The 18,783-nt window shown below is 44.1% G+C and overlaps 1 protein-coding gene across 1 annotated transcript in view; it reads left to right on the plus strand.

Annotated features, from left to right (window-relative positions):
* Positions 1-18,783, plus strand: part of LOC124805026 (myrosinase 1-like) — a 172,147-nt gene that overhangs the window by 138,919 nt on the left and 14,445 nt on the right. Inside the window, exons 6-8 of the mRNA XM_047265436.1 lie at positions 2,324-2,418; positions 2,630-2,777; positions 15,951-16,066. Coding sequence (XP_047121392.1) covers positions 2,324-2,418; positions 2,630-2,777; positions 15,951-16,066 — 359 coding nt within the window. The remainder of the gene's footprint in view (positions 1-2,323; positions 2,419-2,629; positions 2,778-15,950; positions 16,067-18,783) is intronic.

Below are 18,783 nucleotides of genomic sequence, written 5' to 3' on the forward strand. Positions count from 1 at the left end.
CATATATTTACGAAATTGATACTGCTATACAACAGTGACTCCTCACAGACACCTCACCTAGGCAGAAGTAATTAAAAATCCTGACTATCATTAATCACAAAATGTTAATTTTTATTACTTGAGAAAGGCATGAGATGCGAGCCAATGTCTGACTAAGGTTATGAAAATGTAAACTTCAAATAAACTTCTGACTTCAAATAAACTTCTGATTTATTTGAATAATTACTACGGCAAACCCTCACAGAATAATAGAACACAAACCATGTGCTACACTTAATACAGTCACATTATGCTCGATTCCTAAATCGGCAATATTAAAAAGAATACTGAAATATTACTAGCCTGTTTGGTGAATGAAACGACGAGTTGCCAACTCCAGATCGCGGGTTAAACGCGGGACTCGGACGTAATCGAGTCGCTGTATATCGATCTCAGTCTAACCGTTACTCTGATACACGGTTCGTCTGTCTCTACGCCGGCCGCAGTGGCCGAGCGGTTCTAGGCGCTTCAGTCCGGAACCGCGCTGCTGCTACGGTCGCAGGTTCGAATACTGCCACGGGCATGGATGTGTGTGAAGTCCTTAGGTGAGTTAGGTTTAAGTAGTTCTAAGTTCTAGGGGACTGATGACCACAGCAGTTAAGTCCCATAGTGCTCAGAGCCATTTGAACCAGTTCAACTGAGTGGCAACAGAAAAACATCAGACTACAGCGTGTCTGGGACAAACAGCTTTCGAACGTCCACTTCCGGCTAAGCGCTGCCTGCCCGCACAAACTCACAATAACAGGCGCTGCACACGCAAAACTTCCCTGCGCCGACTAGCACAAAATAAAGTGCACGGCATTGACGTGGCGAGACTACTCAGGACTGCCCACGTCTGTCCACGACAGGCTGTCTGACTCAATTCACCTGCCTCTCCTCCCGCTTCTTAAATTGTGCCTTCTCACGTGGCCTCACCGCGTGCTAGCCATTCACTGGCCGGGCTGCCCAATCCAAAGTTCAGAAGTAAAACTTAAGTACTTCCCATATAGCAGAGATAAATGTCGAAATCGAGCAACGTAACATCAGATAATAACAACAAATATGTCCAGCGTTTTAGATACGAAAAATATGCGTTCAAAACCAAGGGTGGTTGAGTCAACAGACACCTTTCATGGTGTACGTTTCCTTGCAACTTTATAATCAAACGCTACGAGGCGGTTACGCGACAGCTCGGCGTATTTCGTGTCTTTTTCTTTTCTTCGTATGACAAGCACATTCACATACCGCCACACTCACCGTCGAGACACTTCGAAATATGTTTTTTTTCTATGTTGAAGCAACATGCATACCGTCCTATCTCGCCCCACCCGATTTCCATTTGCTCAGTCCACTTAAACATGTTTTAAGAGGCTGTCGAAAACTTTTTTCTGAGAATACTGTAAAACCTGAGCAACGGTGGACCAAGTGCATTGGAAAGTAGAGGGACTAGTATGCAAATCATGTGATTGCAAATTCTGAACTGTTTTTGTGTAAATTAAAACGCGGCGTGCAAGTTCTTTATGACTCGTCGTCGTCGTCGTCGTCGTCGTCGTCTTCGTCGCTGTTGTTGTTGTTCCCCTTGTGGTTCAAATGGCTGCGACCGTAGCAGCAGCGCGGTTCCGGACTGAAGCGCCTAAATCCGCCGGCCACAGCGACCAGCCCTCTTGTGGTCTTCAGTTCGAAGACTACTTTGATGCAGCTCCGCACGTTACTCTATCCTGTGCAAGTCTCTTCATCTCCGAATAATTACTGCGACTAAATCCACTTGAACTTCCTTGCTGTGCTCATCTCTTGGTCTCCCTCTACGATTTTTACTCCCCACAATTCCCTATAATACTAATATAATGATTCCTTGATGTACTTTCTGACTAACCTTCGTAAATTCCGCCGTATTCACCCACAAACAGCGGGAATCATGAATCCATAGCAGAGCCAATTATCAGTCAAAGTCAAAAGCAAGTAAAACAACTGCCCGCAGATAATATCCGAATTGCAAACTTATTCCTCTGAACTCTCGTATCAAACGTGGTCAGGAATTATATGTAACTGTCTATTTTTTATAGTAGAGGATACATAATACCACCTTGTTTTAAGCTTAGATGATTAAAATTTTTTAATCTATAATATGTGTCAGTATAATTGAAACCCACACTTTTCTGTAATACGTCTCTCGAGTGGATTTAGAATGACATTACTGTTGACTCAGCAACTCTTGCCTTATTTTGTTAGATGTCTTACGTTTCAGTAAATATATGTAATTTTAATGAAATAGGAAGTAAGACTTTTGTTCGCGAATCTGTTACAGGTAGCGTGGGAATCACACTTAATATTAATGGTCTCGAGCCGGCTACTAATTCGACAGAGGATGCAGAAGCTAGCGACAGAGCCCGCCAGTTCCAGGTGAGTACAATAGGCTCTGACACGCACTAGTTATGCTGCTGAAGTTGTAATCGCGTCCAACGTCACAAAGAAATGTATCCCTGTTGGTGTAGACAAGTACAATACTACCAAGCTATAGTACGGTAAACATGGTAGAACTGTAGAGTTTAATAGCTCGGTGCCAATATGTAGTGTTTGACAGAGGACAACATTGGTCTGTCCTGTATTTCAGATGGGCATCTTCGCTCACCCTATCTTCAGTGCAGACGGGGACTACCCGGCTGTGGTAAGAGAGAGGGTGGACGCCAACAGCGCAGCAGAGGGGAGACCCCGGTCCAGGCTGCCGTCCTTCACGCAGGAAGAGGTCGAGTACATCAGGGGTGAGCGTCTTAAGCACATCGCCAGCATGTAACAGCTGACAGATATACACTGATGAGCCAAAACAGCACAGCCACCTGTTTAATAGCGTGTTGGTCCACTATGCAAACAATCCAGCATCGATTCTGCTTGGTAGAATCCTTCTACAAGTCCTACACAGGATTCTAGAAGTATGTGACACCAGGCCAAGCAGCTTCCACAAATTAGGAGATGGTAGTTTACGGACACGCAGCTAGAGCCTGGATATGTGGTCCACTGGGTACATATCAGACACATTTGTTGGCCAAGACGTCAATGTGAGTTCACTATAATGCCCCTCAAACCACTTTAGCACGATTCTGACCTTGAAAAACGGGCAGTTATCCTGCTGGAAGATGACATGGGCGTAGGAGGAGGCTTCAAGCGTGAAGCGACGCAGGGGGTCCGCAGTAACGCTCACGTACTTCTCTGATGTCATGATGCCTTCGATTACCGCCACAGATCCCATGGAAGCCGAACTCAATTTACCCCATAGCGTAATTCTACCCTCACTGGCCTGCATCTATGGCGCAGTGTATGTTTCTTGAAGCCATTCGCGTGAATTACGGCGTGTAAGGACCCAACGATCGCTCTAGAGTACCAAGAAATGCGATTCATTTGAGAGGCGACACGTTCATATTGAACCACGCTGAAAACTCAAAAATGCTGTGCCAACTGCAATCATAACTGACGATGGCGTTGGGCCAAAACAAGAACACGTAGCGGTCGTGCGATGTGGAGCTCCATGTTCAACAATGGCCTCTGAACGGTGTGCTGCGAAACACCTGTGCCTGCACCCGCATTGTGCTCTGTCCTCAGATCTGCCACAGACCGCTGCTCAAAAATGGTTCAAATGGCTCTGAGCACCATGGGACTTAACATCTGAGGTCATCAGTCCCCTAGAACGTAGAACTAATTAAACCTAACCAACCTAAGGACATCACACACATCCATGCCAGAGGCAGGATTCGAACCTGCGACCGTAGCGGTCACGCGGTTCCAAACTGAAGCGCCTAGAACAGCACGGCCATTCCGGCCGGCCCAGATCGCTGCCTATCCTGGATTGCACACTGGGTGATCCAACGACCTCTACGTCTTTTGGCGGGACGTGGTCGCCCATCACCATCCTTCAATGACTTTTCACAGGCCCTCGCGAGAGCAGATGGCCAACAGGCGACCAGATTCTCGTTTCCTGCCGCAGCGCCACGACGACGTGTCCTTTGCAAAAGCCGGTTATATCTGTGCACTTCCGTATTTGCGGCCCGTATCTTCCCTATAACGACTGCCAATTCGTCTTCCGTTAGATTCTTTGCTTACTGCGTCATGTGCCCGCAACACCACCAGTCGGCATTCAACCTAGGGGTGGGCAATGGCCATAATGTTTTGGCTCGTAACGGCTGCTGCGGTAGTGCTTAGCGCTACTCAGAGTTAGGGTATTTAAAGTTCGTTAAACACAACTTATCCACCTCCAACATTATTTCAGCGTCTGACACTCCATATAGCTGCCTGACTCAACAGTATTAATCAGAGATGGTTAGCACCGACGAATCTGAAAACTTGCAAATGTAACGTACTGTCGTTGTTTAACACTTCTGGAACATCTGAATTCAATGAAAGAAGTCCATAAGTCGTGTTTTGTGTACTGCATTCTCTAATTCAAAGCAACAAAAGTTAGTGGGCTTATGTTTGTGGGTGTATGTTTGCTTGGTCGTCATCGGCTGTTTCATGAACAATAGCGAGCATTTCTGTACAGTTGCATTACTGGTAACAATATATGTTGCCTTCATTTTATCTTTAGGAAAAGAGTGTAATGACTAATCCTTAACAGAAGTATTCTCCCAATGAAAAGATAATATCATGCATCTGGTGGCACAAATATGGTGGTCTTCAATACCAACTGTTTCCGTAGAGAAGGAGGGTCGCCATGTTACTCTGCAATTCACACTTAAGAGCCTAGCAGAGGGCTCGTCGAATCGGTTTTACACTATATCTCTCCTGTTCCACTCTCCAACACCGCTCGGGAAAAACCAACACTTAAATTTTTCCATACATGCTCTGATTTCTCTTACTTTATTAGGATGATCATTTCTTCCCACGTATGTGCGCATCAATAAAAAGTTTTCGCTTTCGGAGGAGAACGTTGGAGACTGAAATTTCGTGAAAAGATCTCGCTGTAGGAAATAACGCCATTGTTTTTAATGAGTGCCACCCCAACTCGAGTGCCATATCCGTGACATTTTCTCCCCTATGTGCCGACAATACAAAACGAGCTGCCCTTCTTGGAACTTTTTCGATCCTCTCTGGTAAGAACCCTCTACCGCACAGCAATGCTCTAGCAGAGGACGGACAAGCGTACTGTAGGCAACCTCGTATACTGACAACAGACACTGGCTGTAGCCGGAGGGGGGGGGGAGGGGGGGGAGGGGGGGGGGGAAGAAGTGCGCCATCTTCCATCTTGCGGAGATCAAAACATGGGTTTCTCCATTAAAACCCTATGTGAATCATCTCCTACTTACAGCCACTGAACTGACAGGCACATCCGAGTATGCACTGAGATACGATGTACTTTCGTGGAGGAATACTGATGATTACACAGTTGAGAACTTAATTTGTTGATGTGAAATTTTATTCGCTGAGCGTTGACTACATCGCGGCAAAACAGCCGATCGTTTTATTTCAAGTCTAACTGTTAGCTGTATTAGTCCATGGTACAGGAGCCTTCTAATCATTTCGCTAAAAAAATGAACGATTTTCAGAAGATCAGCACTAAAGTTTAGCTTTTTAGTCGGAAGCACACGACAACGTCGTGTAAAGTTGTTTGAGCTCATACGCCTTAAGCAGTCCCTTTAAAATGAAAAACGCGCACTTAATGTCACCTAAGGCCTTTGTCCTACTTACTTATTTTCCCCCTTCTAATAACGTTCGTATCATTCTGCAAACTATCAATTTCGTTTGACAGTTTTGCGCAATCAGGAATATATACCGGGTGGTTATAATTAAACTTTCCCTATTTCACTCGTTATAACAAAGAAACTAATAACCGTACGAGTACCAAACTTGGTAGCATTAATTTCAAGGAGACGGGGAAGATAAATAATGCAGAATCAATTCCAGTGAAGCACTTTTAATGTGCTGCTACGGTACATCAAAAATTGTTCAAATGGCTGTGAGCACTATGGAACTTAACATCTGAGGTCACCAGTCCCCTCGAGGCAGGATTCGAACCTGCGACCATAGTAGCAGCGCGGTTCCGGACTGAAGCGCCTAGAACCGCTCGGTCACAGTGGCCGGTTACGGTACATCATACCATTAGATACTGTACCATTAAGGCTATAAAAGGGGCTCAATATGGCACCCATCAGTGTCCAGAAGAGTCTGACAGCGCAGGATTGCATTCTGGGTAACAGAACGAAGCATGTCCGTATGTATGCTGGCTACCTCTCTTGCGGGACTGCTACGGTCGCAGGTTCGAATCCTGCTTCGGGCATGGGTGTGTGTGATGTCCTTAGGTTAGTTAGGTTTAAGTAGTTCTAAGTTCTAGGGGACTTATGACCTAAGATGTTGAGTCCCATAGTGCTCAGAGCCATTTGAACCATTTTTTACCTCTCTTGAGTTGTTACGCTTCAGATCAGCTAAACCCGCGTCCTTCAGGTAGCCCCACAACCAGAAATCACAGAGAGTGAGATCTGGTGATCGTGCCGGTCAAGCACTTGGAAACGATCGGCTGACAATTCGATCGATTCGAAATGTGTTTTGAAGAAGCAGGTAAACTTCACGAGTGATGTCCGGTGTGCCCCATCTCGCATGAAAACTGTTGAGTTCAGTGCGTCTCTTTCCTGTAGGACAGGTACCACATGCTGGTGAAGCATGTCGCAGTAACGCTGCCCAGCCACACTGCACGTCTTTGGTCCTTGAGCGCCAACCTGTTCAAAAAAGAATGGGCCGATGATGAACGTAGCCGTGAAGCCACACCATACGATGACATCTTCACTATAAACAGGAACTTCATGCACAGTGACTGAAGATGTAGATCCCCACACTCGGCAGTTCTGTGTGTTCATCTTACCCGTCATAGAAAAATGAGCTTCGTCTGTCCATAGGACGGTCCGGGGCCAGCCCTCGTCAACTTCAGTCCTTGCGAGAAAGTGGAGAGCGAAGTCAACACGTCATTGTTCGTTCTGTGGTGCAAGCTGTTGTGCGATATGGATCTTGTACGGATACTATTTGAGAAGGGTTCGAAGCACGTTCCGTACAGTGGACCATGGGCTATTCGACTATCGTGACACAGCGTGCGCATTGCCTGACGATCGGGAATTGTGCGCAATGTTGTCTGCCCTAGCAACAGTGACTTCATCAATCACCTGTTAAAACACGTCGTCGGCCGCTTCCCCGAGCGACGCCCAGTTCTCCAGTTGATTCGAACTTTTTCATCATGTTCCGCATAGCAGGTAGAAAAAGAAGACCATTCCGTAATCCTTTCAGACGGCGGTATTCTCGAAGTGCAGCTGCAGCATTACTGTTGTTTTGATAATAGAGCTTCACCAATAATGGCCTGCCCCCTTTGTCCGAGGCTCATGTTGACACGTCAACAAGTGCACTGCGACTGGTCCGGTGTGTGAGACTATGAAATACGATGTCTGATCACGGCACCTGCTGGCCATAGTAATAGTTGGAACTGGACGGTGGTGTTGTGACACATGGAAATCATGACCCCCTTGATCTGGACATTAATGCTACCTAGTCTGGTACTCATACACTACTTGGTTTCCGTGTTATAACGTGTTAAATAGTGAAAATTTAATTATAATCACCCGGTATTTCAGTTATGATATTTAACTTACCTTTAGAATCACTGTAATAAATACATTCAGTCATGACGTCCTTAAAAAGATATTTTAATAACAAATAAGCTGCATACTTAATTAATATTTTATTTACAACAAAACAGTATTCCACTACTTTGTGAATTTAAATCATTATTTCATTTTTTCAAACAAAACAGACTTGAAACTTATTAACCAATGTATTTTATCACAAACCTAGTCCACAATCTTTCAAAGACAACTAGGTCCATGTTCTGCATCAGGCGTTGTTTCTCTGAGCAAAGATTTTCAGCATTCTCACTACATGAGACGTAACAGACTGTAATGGTATTGCCGGCCGATGTGGCCGAGCGGTTCTAGGAACCGCGCGACCGCTACGATCGCAGGTTCGAATCCTGCCTTGGGCATGGATGTGTGTGATGTCCTTAGGTTAATTAGGTTCAAGTAGTTCTAAGTTCTAGGGGACTGGACCTCAGAAGTTAAGTCCCATAGTGCTCAGAGCCATTTGAACCATTTTTTTTGTAATAGTATTTATTAGTAATACCAAGTGATGATAAAGTGTCATTGATGTCTCATGCGACCACTCAAAGTTCAAAAATGAAGCCTTGTTTACAAACAGATCTTCAGTAAAAATTAAATCAATGGAATGTATACTAGTATTTAAATAGTGGCGCCGTAAGAAAGGTGCGAATAATGTGGATTATTTCGAGATATGTGGCTGGCGGATACTTTCACGCGTCTAAGTTCTCACCTCCATAGTCTCTCACTACGATTACTACTTAAACAGTCTAAATTGGCTGATGTATTAACTCTTCTTTGAACAGAGTGATACTTAGCTCTTCTTTCATGAAGAAAGGGAAACTCTGTCCATCCCTATGATAAAGAACACAGTATAATACAATTATAAATCAAGTAACCGTTATATGCGAAGATTTCAGGCTACGGTGTATCCAGGTATCATTTGCAGGATGCGCGATTTAGAAATGAAAGAAACTGTCTCCCTTTCCAGAAGATATATTGTAAAAAAACTTTTACGCAAATACAAATAGCGGCCCCACACACACGCAACACATCCACCCAGAAACATGGACGGGAAGAGACAGATAGTTGAAGAGTGAAAATTTTTATATCGGTTTAAGGAAACATTAGAATACATAGGTTGGTCTTTCTTCTCGTACATCTCTCTTTTATTTATTTATTTTGGCGCGGGTATGTTTATATTGCATCTTTGCCCCGCACAGTGTTTCGATACTTATTAAGCGACGTATACTTTATGGCCAAACCAAAGTAAGGTATATCGCAAATGCTGTGGACGTAAATATTGCACCACTTGTGAAATGTGGTGCTTAATCCAAACTTTGGTGCTACGTATAGCCCTGACATAACCAGATGTACTTGTAGAATAAAAGTTAACAACTGGTAATGCAAAAGACCACGATGCTGAGCCATATTTCGCAGGAACTACACAATATGTTGTCTTGGAAAACTGAAATGACAACTCTTTATTTACTTGTACGTCTGATACATTCTTAAGCATTGAAATAGTCTCGGCATCTATGCAGTTCTTCTCCAAGGCTTTTACAACATCATTCAAGTTACCATTCCACTCTTTGCGACGACAGTTTGTCTGCAGAAGTAGTGTGGTTTTCTTCCTGTGCTGCATGTTTACTTCACTCACAGTTCCGCTTTCCCTTGACGTGAACTGCAGTATCATGATATAGTGTGACTGGAACAAGCAGTTTCATATATGAAAAAAATCTCTCGGCACAATTTGCAAATGTAAAAAAAAAAAGGAACTGATGTAACGAAAATTTTAGTTGAAAGATTTGTTGCCTAATCACAACATCCACTCACTGGATTCTCTCAGACGTGTACAGCTAAGCAAAATACACCATGCGTGGATCTCAGCTGGCAACAGCAGAGAAAAATAGGTCTGACGTCAAATTATGTTAAATAAATAGTTGTCATACACTGAAACATTACAATCATTAGCGCAACTTTTACGTTCTGCATTTATGAAAAAATCCCAGGCACTGCGCTGTCTGTGATTTGAATGTTTGACGACGAAGCTCGATCGGTATTATTTTTACAGAATGCCTCAGGACTTGCTTTGCTATATTTTGTTTGTCACCCATCAATGGCTTGATATAGACGCTTTTCCCTGCGTTGTCCTTCAAAACCCTATGAATTGTAAACTTAACAGTTCGAAGCCAGTGAGTGTAAACAACGAAACGAATTGGACACGGTTAAACTAGAAGAATAAATTTAGCTTAAGTTTTTACCTGAATAAGGTACAGTCAACTTCCCGTTTCTGTTTGTGCATTTGTAGGCGACACGAGTAACAATTTTTTTCACAAATTTACAATTTGGCGAATAACACAGTAATACACTAACGCTACTCACAATGTTTTGTTCTGTGCAATATGGCGGACTGCAGAAGTCAGTGCTAAACAGAAGAGTTACGTAAAGGCAACAAAAATTACAGTCCATTGCGTCTTTTGCGAAGAATGGGCCCATTGGATCCATGGACGTAATAAAATTACTGACGTCGCTAAACGAAAACAGAAAGTAAGAAATACTAACCGGCCTTCTTTATGCCCAAATAGAGGACATAACGTATAATATGGCGGGAAAATGGGTAGGACGTTTTGTGCTAAATATAAAAAACCGTTTCAAATTCGATATGCATCGAAATTACATGTAAGATCCCCGGAGCGCAGTAGAAAGTTACTTCCGCTAGTGAAACAGACGAAACTACGCCAAGCTTCACATTCTTAAAAACTGCTCAGCCGCGCGTCGTAGGACTAACAGGGCTAAATAAACTTACTCGATATGTTAGACAACGGAAGCCAAGCATTCTTCATTATTGAATATTTGAAACTGCATCCCTCCAACAGGCAACATAGTGTTTGCACGTTAGAATTTAATCCTAGTTCCTCGCAACGGTGCCGCCTTGTCAATTTCGAAATTGTAGGAGTGTGGACTAGATCTACAACTTCCATCAATGCATATGAAATGACCACTGCTTCACGTCGCAGCCCAAAATTCCGCAAGATATTAAGAATATGGCACATGTCTGCAAACTAACTGCAGATAACTGATCCATTTACAAATACATGCTCAACAAGCTTTTAATATGTAATGAACATTATTGGAAAATTGTCACTGATAGTATTGCAATCTGCTTTTCTAAATCCATTGTTCCGATTCCCACCATATTGTCTCATATCCTCAGAGGGAGCAGATCTGCGGTCTGTGTGGACTGACAAGGTCCAGTCACATTAACGTTATCGTCGAATGCTTTCGACGGCAACGTGCAACATCCACTCACAGTGGGCAGGTGGACAATACTAGCAATGGAGGGTATACAAAGCATGTCGGGGAGGTCGAGGAAGACACTGCAGTGGTTGTCGTAATGTGGATTATTTGACGTTCAAAAGGTATGATCATTGGCTTTCGGGTCAAGGCTACGTCTATAAACTGTTCGTGTGCCGCCGCGATTAAAATATATCGTGCATGGCAAGACTGCACTATTCAGTTACATAAGAAGTGCCACAGAACAAAACACTTGGAAAAGTGAGACGTCGGGTGCGAACTTTCGGCGATACATTTCCAGAGTAACGCACAGAACTGGCCGTATATTGTGCAAACACAACCTAAAGACTATTTATAAAACGACAAAGAAAATCAAAGAGTGTCTCAGATCGGCAAAGGAGAAACGGGACCCACTTGCATGTCAGGAATATACTGCATACCATATACATGCGAAAAAGTATATGATGAAATGATTGGACGACCAGTCAACACCAGGATCAATGAACATAAGCGGCATTGCAGGTTGGCGCAGGTGGAGAAATCGGCCGTAGCGTAGCACGCGCTGTGTGAGACCGATCACATAGTCAGTGTGCGATTTGCAGGGGGGGATGGGGGGGATTTCACCCCCTCTGCATCAGACCATCCCCTCCTCTGGTTTTAGTTTATGCATCCCAACCTGGGATGTTTATTTCCCACGCACTGGAGTAAAACTTTACATATAATTTAAATTTGTGGAGCCGAACACTGAAAGTTTACTATTAATACTATTAATATGTTTGCTTATTAATTTTGAAAAAGTGTTATGTAGTAGTTAAGCATTTCAAAACATTTAGAACTAAATGACAAGACGACGCACGCCACATTTCCGTAGCATGCCACAATGTCGCAAGACGTCGCCCCAGCGCAGACGAGGCAATCAGATCCAAACGACGTGGAAAACTGTGAAGAGATGTCATCCTGCAGCAAGATAACGCTCGCCCACATTCTGCCAAACGGACAGCCGATGCAATAAAGGAGTTCAGGTTCGAGGTGCTGGAACATCCACCATACAGTCCAGACCTGGCTCCAAGCGATTTTCCCATGTTTCGACCGTTAACGGAAGCACTACAGGGAAGAAGATTTGAAAGTGATGAAGACGTCATTGCTGCGGTGCAAAATTGGTTACAGATGCAACCGATAAACGTATTATCTCATGAAATAAAAAAAACTCGTAAAATGTTGGGAAAACTGCATTGAAGTCCAGGGAGGTCACGTAGAAAAATAACGCATGTTTCAGTTTTCTATCGTCAGAATAAATACAGCTTTTCACAAATGTGCCTTTACTTTTTTAATTCCCCTCGTATACCTGCATGTAGATGATTTTGTAAATAAGCTTTACCTATAACGTACTTTTAAAGATACAACAAGGGATGGCTTTTCTGATAGTGCATACGCGTGAATAGTGAGTTTCGGCATTAAAATCTATTTATAAATAACTATTTAACCATGGGTAACGCCACGGTCCACGCTAGTATCATATATAATTATACTAACCCCCTAAGACATCTCCCCCACTGGTAAAACGACAAATCGCACACTGCACATAGTAGAATTCGCCGACGCGGCAGTTCTTGCTGTAAAGAAGAACTATCGCACCCGTTAGTTCAGAGAAGGTACAGAAATGCATGAACATGGCAGTAGCTTCAACAAGAAAGAAGAAAGGCTCAATATGTACGGATCTTCAATTCTCGTGTTGCTGCGAACTACCGTTGCACGTAGCAAGGGGAGAACCGCAACAGAAATGACCTCGGGAAAGCCCTTGGGCGCCGGCGCGCCAGGTAGATACTACTCACATCCAAAAACGTTTTCCATTACCCCGGTTTCGAGAGTTCCGAAACCTGTACAGAAATTTGGAATAGAGGTCAACATAAACATCATTTCCCTCCTTTTTATTGCTCATGAAAACCACACTTTGCCTGTTGTACCAGGGGGTCCAGTATGCTGTACACACCAGTACCTTCAATACCAAGTAGCATTGATGCATGCCTGTATTTGTCGTGGCATACTATCCACAAGTTCATCAACGCACTGTTGGTTCAGACTGTCCCACTCCTCAACGCCGTCCATAAACAGATCTTTTCAGTCTATCGAAGGAGACATGTTCGATAGGGTTCATGTCTGGAGAACATGCTGGCCACTCTAGTCGAGTGATGTCGTTATCCTGAAGGAAGTAATTCACAAGATGTGCACGATGGGAGCGCGAATTGTCGTCCATCAAGACGAATGCCTCGCCAGTATGCTGCCGATATGATTGAGCTAACGGTCGGAGGATGGCATTCACGTATCGTACAGCCGTTATGGCGCCTTCCATGACCACCAGCGGCTTACGTCGGCCCCACACAATGCCACCGCAACAGGGAACCTGGACCTTTTTGCACTCGCTGGACGGTGTGTCTAAGGCGAGGAGCCTGACCGCGTTGCCTCCAAACACGTCTCCGACGATTGTCTGGTTGAAGGCATATGTGACACTCATCGCTGAAGACAACGTGATCCGAAATCCTCAGCGGTGCATTCGGCGTGTTGTTTGTGCCCATCTGTACTGCGCTGCAGCCGGCCGCTGTGGCTGAGCGCTTCTAGGTGCTTCAGTCCAGAACCACGCTGCTGCCACAATCGCAGGTTCGAATCCTGCCTTGGGCATGGATGTGTGTGATGTCCTTAGGTTAGTTAGGTTTAAGTAGTTCTAAGTCTAGGGGACTGATGACCTCAGATTTTAAGGCCCATAGTGCTTAGAGCCATTTGAACAATTTTTGAACTGCGCAGCATGGCGTGGTGGTTGCAAAGATGGACCTCGCCATGGACATCGGGAGTGAAGCTGCCCATCATGCAGCCTATTGCACACAGTTTGAGTCGTAACACGACGTCCTGTGGCTGCACGAAAAGCATTATTCAACATGGTGGGGTTGCTGTCAGGTTTCCTCCGAGCCATAATCCGTACGTAGCGGTCATCCACTACAGTAGTAGCCCTTGGGCTGCCGGAGCGAGGCGTTTCATCGACAGTTCCTGTCTCTCTGTATCTCCTCCATGTCCGAACAACATCGCTTTGATTCACTCCGAGACGCCCAGACACCTCCCTTGTTGAGAGCCTTTCGTGGTACAAAGTAATAATGCGGACGCGATCGAACAGCCGTATTGACCGTCTAGGCATGGTTGAACTACAGACAACACGAGCCGTGTACCTCCTTCCTGGTGGAATGATTGGAAGTGATCGGCTGTCGGACCCCCTCCGTCTTATAGGAGCTGCTCATGCATGGTTGTTTACATCTTTGGGCGGATTTAGTGACATGTCTGAAGAGTCAAAGGGACTGTTTCTGTGATACAACGTCCACAACGGCTGTCTTCAGGGGTCCTGGGAACAGGGGTGATGCAAAACGTTTTTCATGTGTGTATCTGCGGTCGCGAGCTCTACTCTAGTACACCACCACCAATGGACCGTGAAGCTTTGACAATGCCAGATACTCGCGCTGGCGAAACTTCAGAAAAATCATCAATCAAACGTCGGCCGACGAACCCGAGACAGAAGCCAACAGTTTCTACATCTACATCTACATCCATACTCCGCAACCCAACTGACGGTGTGTAGCGGAGGGTACCTTGAGTACCCTTCTATTCCAGTCTCGTATTGTTCGTGGAAAGAAGGATTGTCGGTATGCCTCTGTGTGGGCTCTCTCTGATTTTATCCTCATGGTCTCTTCGCGAGATATACGTAGGAGGGAGCAATATACTGCTTGACTCCTCGGTGAAGGTATGTTCTCGAAACTTCAACAAAAGCCCGTACCAAGCTACTGAGCGTCTCTCTTGCGGAGTCTTCCACTGGAGTTTATCTATCATCTCCGTAACGCTTTCGCGATTACTAAATGATCCTGTAACGAAGCGCGCTGCTCTCCGTTGGATCTTCTCTATCTCTTCTATCAACCCTATCTGGTATGGATCCCACACTGCTGAGCATTATTCAAGCAGTGGGCGAACAAGCGTACTTCCTTTGTTTTCGGATTGCATTTCCTTAGGATTCTTCCAATGAATCTCAGTCTGGCATCTGCTTTACCGACGATCAACGTTATATGATGATTCCATTTTAAATCACTCCTAATGCGTACTGAGAGATAATTTATGGAATTAACTGCTTCCAGTTGCTGACCTGCTATATTGTAGCTAAATGATAACGGATCTTTCTTTCTATGTATTCGCAGCACATTACACTTGTCTACACTGAGATTCAATTGCCATTCCCTGCACCATGCGTCAATTCGCTCCAGATTCTCCTGCATATCAGTACAATTTTCCATTGTTACAACCTCTCGATATACCACAGCATCATCCGCAAAAAGCCTCAATGAACTTCCGATGTCATCCACAAGGTGATTTATGTATATTTGTGAGTTTACAGTAAGTCAGATCACAGATGTCAGCACTATTTCAAATCTAAGATATAAATGTATTTGTCTATATCAATCCCCAATATTCTAGTGCTCTAGTTTTGATCTATGTAACACGACAGAAACAACAAATATCCAGCATTTTCTTTATTCTTTGCGTTCCCGGTATTGTCACTCAGCATTGTCATTAAAAAACTGGCAGTCACATTTTTCCATTATTAATACCTTTGCTTTAGTTACCTCCCACTGAAACGTAATTTTCCTCTTACGCAAGTTTGTTAACAGGAAATCTCATTTTTTTGCTGTGTACAATTATGTTTATATTTTCACTTGGATAGCTTACCCTGTTACGTATTGGATTCACACGTCCACTTCCGCATACAAATTATAGTATTTGGCACAGGATGATTTTATTATTCTGTACAGAGAAAAAGTTACTGTAAGAATATTTCTCAAAAAAATCTTTTTAGAGACAGCATATTTTGTAGAGAAGATCGTTGGTTAGGTAACCTGAAGTAATTCTACATCGTATTGTAAACTCTTTATGCTGTATTATAAAGTAGTTTATATGCGTATGAAGGAGCTGCGGCGAACCACTCTGTTGCAGGCTCGGCAGACTTTATCGGACTGAACCACTACAGCACAGACTTCGTGACGTCGGGTGAGAAAGGCACATCGCCGTCTAAAAGCCGCGACACCGGCGTCGTCACCTCGCGTAACGAGGTAAGCTGCTGCAGTCGCCGGTAGTCGAGCTACTTGACACCTCCAAAACAAGACAGTTCATCAAATGTGACACACAACCAGAAAAAGTATGTATTGTTCAGAATCAGGCGAGCATCATTTGGCTCCACAATTATGGGCGTGCCGCCTTCAGCAACGCCAAGGACCGTTCTTCCGCCACACTCGACTATCCACGCTGATGCTGCCTGAAGTCTTCCATGTCGACTGCGACGAAAAGCGTCAAGCAGTCTTCCTTCATCAGATTTATAGAACTGTTTTGGAGAAGTGCACTTAGGCAGAAGAAATAATCTAATTCTACTATCATTGGAACATCATTCTGGATTTAAAACAGTCGTTAGCGTTTGTTTTGTGTGACAGAATTTAACAGAGATGCAGCGAAATTTAGCACCTGTAAACTTGTGTTGTGACGCCACACTCAATTGCACAGTGCAGTATCACAAGGTAAAATACTTAAATCGTTAAATGACATAGTTAACAACAGGTCTGAAGATATAAGTTTGCAAGAACAAAAGTACGTTAATTATTTTCTTTCGTTTGTTACAGATAAATTACATTAGGAAAGAACATATAAACAGGGTGATTCAAAAAGAAAGAACAAATTACTGTTCTCCATTAGAGACAAACTATAAAAGATAGAAACAACAAGTTTACTGTTATGTCAGTAACAGTCAGGGTAAAGCCTAACCTAAAAATGTTCGCATTTAAAGATAGAAACACTGAATAGAGGAAGGTTCAATGTTTTGACACAGCTCCGCTGTTGTTTTGTTTGTAGCAACAAGATAAGTACAACACGAGAGAAATCATTTTGTGTGTTAAAATTTGGGCGACGTCAATTCATTGTTTACGTGTAACGTGCATTCTGCCGTCGATTCTGCAAAAAGCCGTCTCTGCACAAGCAGATTTACAGGGTGACAACTATTGAACTATATAAAATAAAATCGTCATAACTTCTGAAAGTTTTGCACTAGGACGTTCGAATTGCACTATTGGCCGCGAGGCATAATAGGAATTAGTATGCGCATGCGCACGAGCCTTGTTGCTGTCGGCAGCCGGCCGCTGTGGCCGAGCGGTTCTAGGCGCTTGAGTCCGGAACCACGTGACTGCTAAGGTGGCAGGTTCGAAACCTGCTTCGGGCATTGATGTGTGTGATGTTCTTGGGCTAGTTAGGTTTAAGTAGTTCTAAATTCTAGGGGACTGATGACATCTCATAGTGCTCAGAGCCATTTGAACCATTTTTTTGTCGGCTATTTGCACCTGAAATGGGTTCGTCAATGAGCAAAATTGGCGCGTTTGGGAAACTGCGAATTCGCACTTCACGGTCGAGAAGTCTTTTCACCCTCAACAGGTGACTGTGTGGTGTGCAATGTCCAGTCACGAAATAATCGGTGCGATATCTCTTGATGGCACGTTGACTTCCGAATGGTACGTGCAATCTTTGGAAGATGATTCTATCCCTGTTACCCAAAGTGACCCTGATTTCGACAAGATGTGGTTCACGCAAGACGAAGCTCGACCCCATCGAAGCAGGAGAGTGTCTGATGTCCTGGAGGAGCGCTTTGGGGACCGCATTCTGGCTCTGGGGTACCCGCCACAGGCGTGGGCCTCGATTGGGCGCCATATTCTCCGGATCTAAGTCCATGCGACTCGTTTTGTGGGGTTATATTAAAGATAAGGTGAACAGCAATAACCCCAAAAGAATTACTGAGCTGAAAACAGTCATTCGGGAGGTCATCGACAGCATCGATGTTCCGACACTTCAGTGGGTCATGCAGAATTTCGCTATTCGTCTGCGCCACATCATCGCCAATGATGGCAAGCATATTGAACGTGTCATAACCTAAATCCGAATATCTGTAGTGATATTTACATGTTGAATAAAGTGTGTGTACGCCGTAGTTTGTAACTAGCTCGCGTTTCCTTTCATATAGTTCAATAATTGTCACCCTGTATGAATGGAACGTAAAATTCTTGGAAGTTGGTTCATATGCAAAGGAAAGAGCGCTCGCAGGCCACGCACGTCTGGTGATAATGTCGAGCGTATCCGAGATGTCTCGGAAGTCTACAAGACGGGCAGGCCAACAGTCTCAAACAACGACGTGGTGTGTTCTGAAATGAGATTTGCGTATGAAGCCTTAAAAGTTGCAGTTACTGCACCAACTGCGTCCCCGTGACCAGAGAAAATGGTACAAATTTCGCATTTCAGTCCTCCGGGATACGGCAGAAGACACTTTTTCCTGACGTCTCGTCTTTTCGGACGAATCCACGCTTCATCTATCGTGTAAAGTAAACCGACATAATGTAAGAATTTGGGTGTCTCAAGATCCTGGCGTCGTCGCCGAACATAAAAGAGACTCCTTGAAACCGGACGTGTTTTGTGCCATTTCCGTTCGCATAGTTTATGGACTTTTCCTTTTGAGGAGGAAACTGTGACGAAAATGACATAGCAGCTCAACACAAAAATTGCAAAAATGTCAATAACCTGAATTTTTTTAGGCTAAATGGAAAGCCCACTTAATGAGTGATAATATAATCCTTCTGTAACCGGAACACCCAAAAAATATTCTTTATGATATGATACTGTCCTCCCACTTGACTGGACGGTCGGAAATCTCATAGTCCGCGCTGCCTCTGGGAGGCGTAAGTCTGAACAGAATGAAACTTAAGATCCCCACAAACCGGTATAACTTCAAAGTCCCTTC

Source organism: Schistocerca piceifrons, chromosome 7 (assembly GCF_021461385.2).
Source record: "Schistocerca piceifrons isolate TAMUIC-IGC-003096 chromosome 7, iqSchPice1.1, whole genome shotgun sequence".
In the NCBI taxonomy this organism is placed as follows: Eukaryota; Metazoa; Arthropoda; class Insecta; order Orthoptera; family Acrididae; genus Schistocerca; species Schistocerca piceifrons.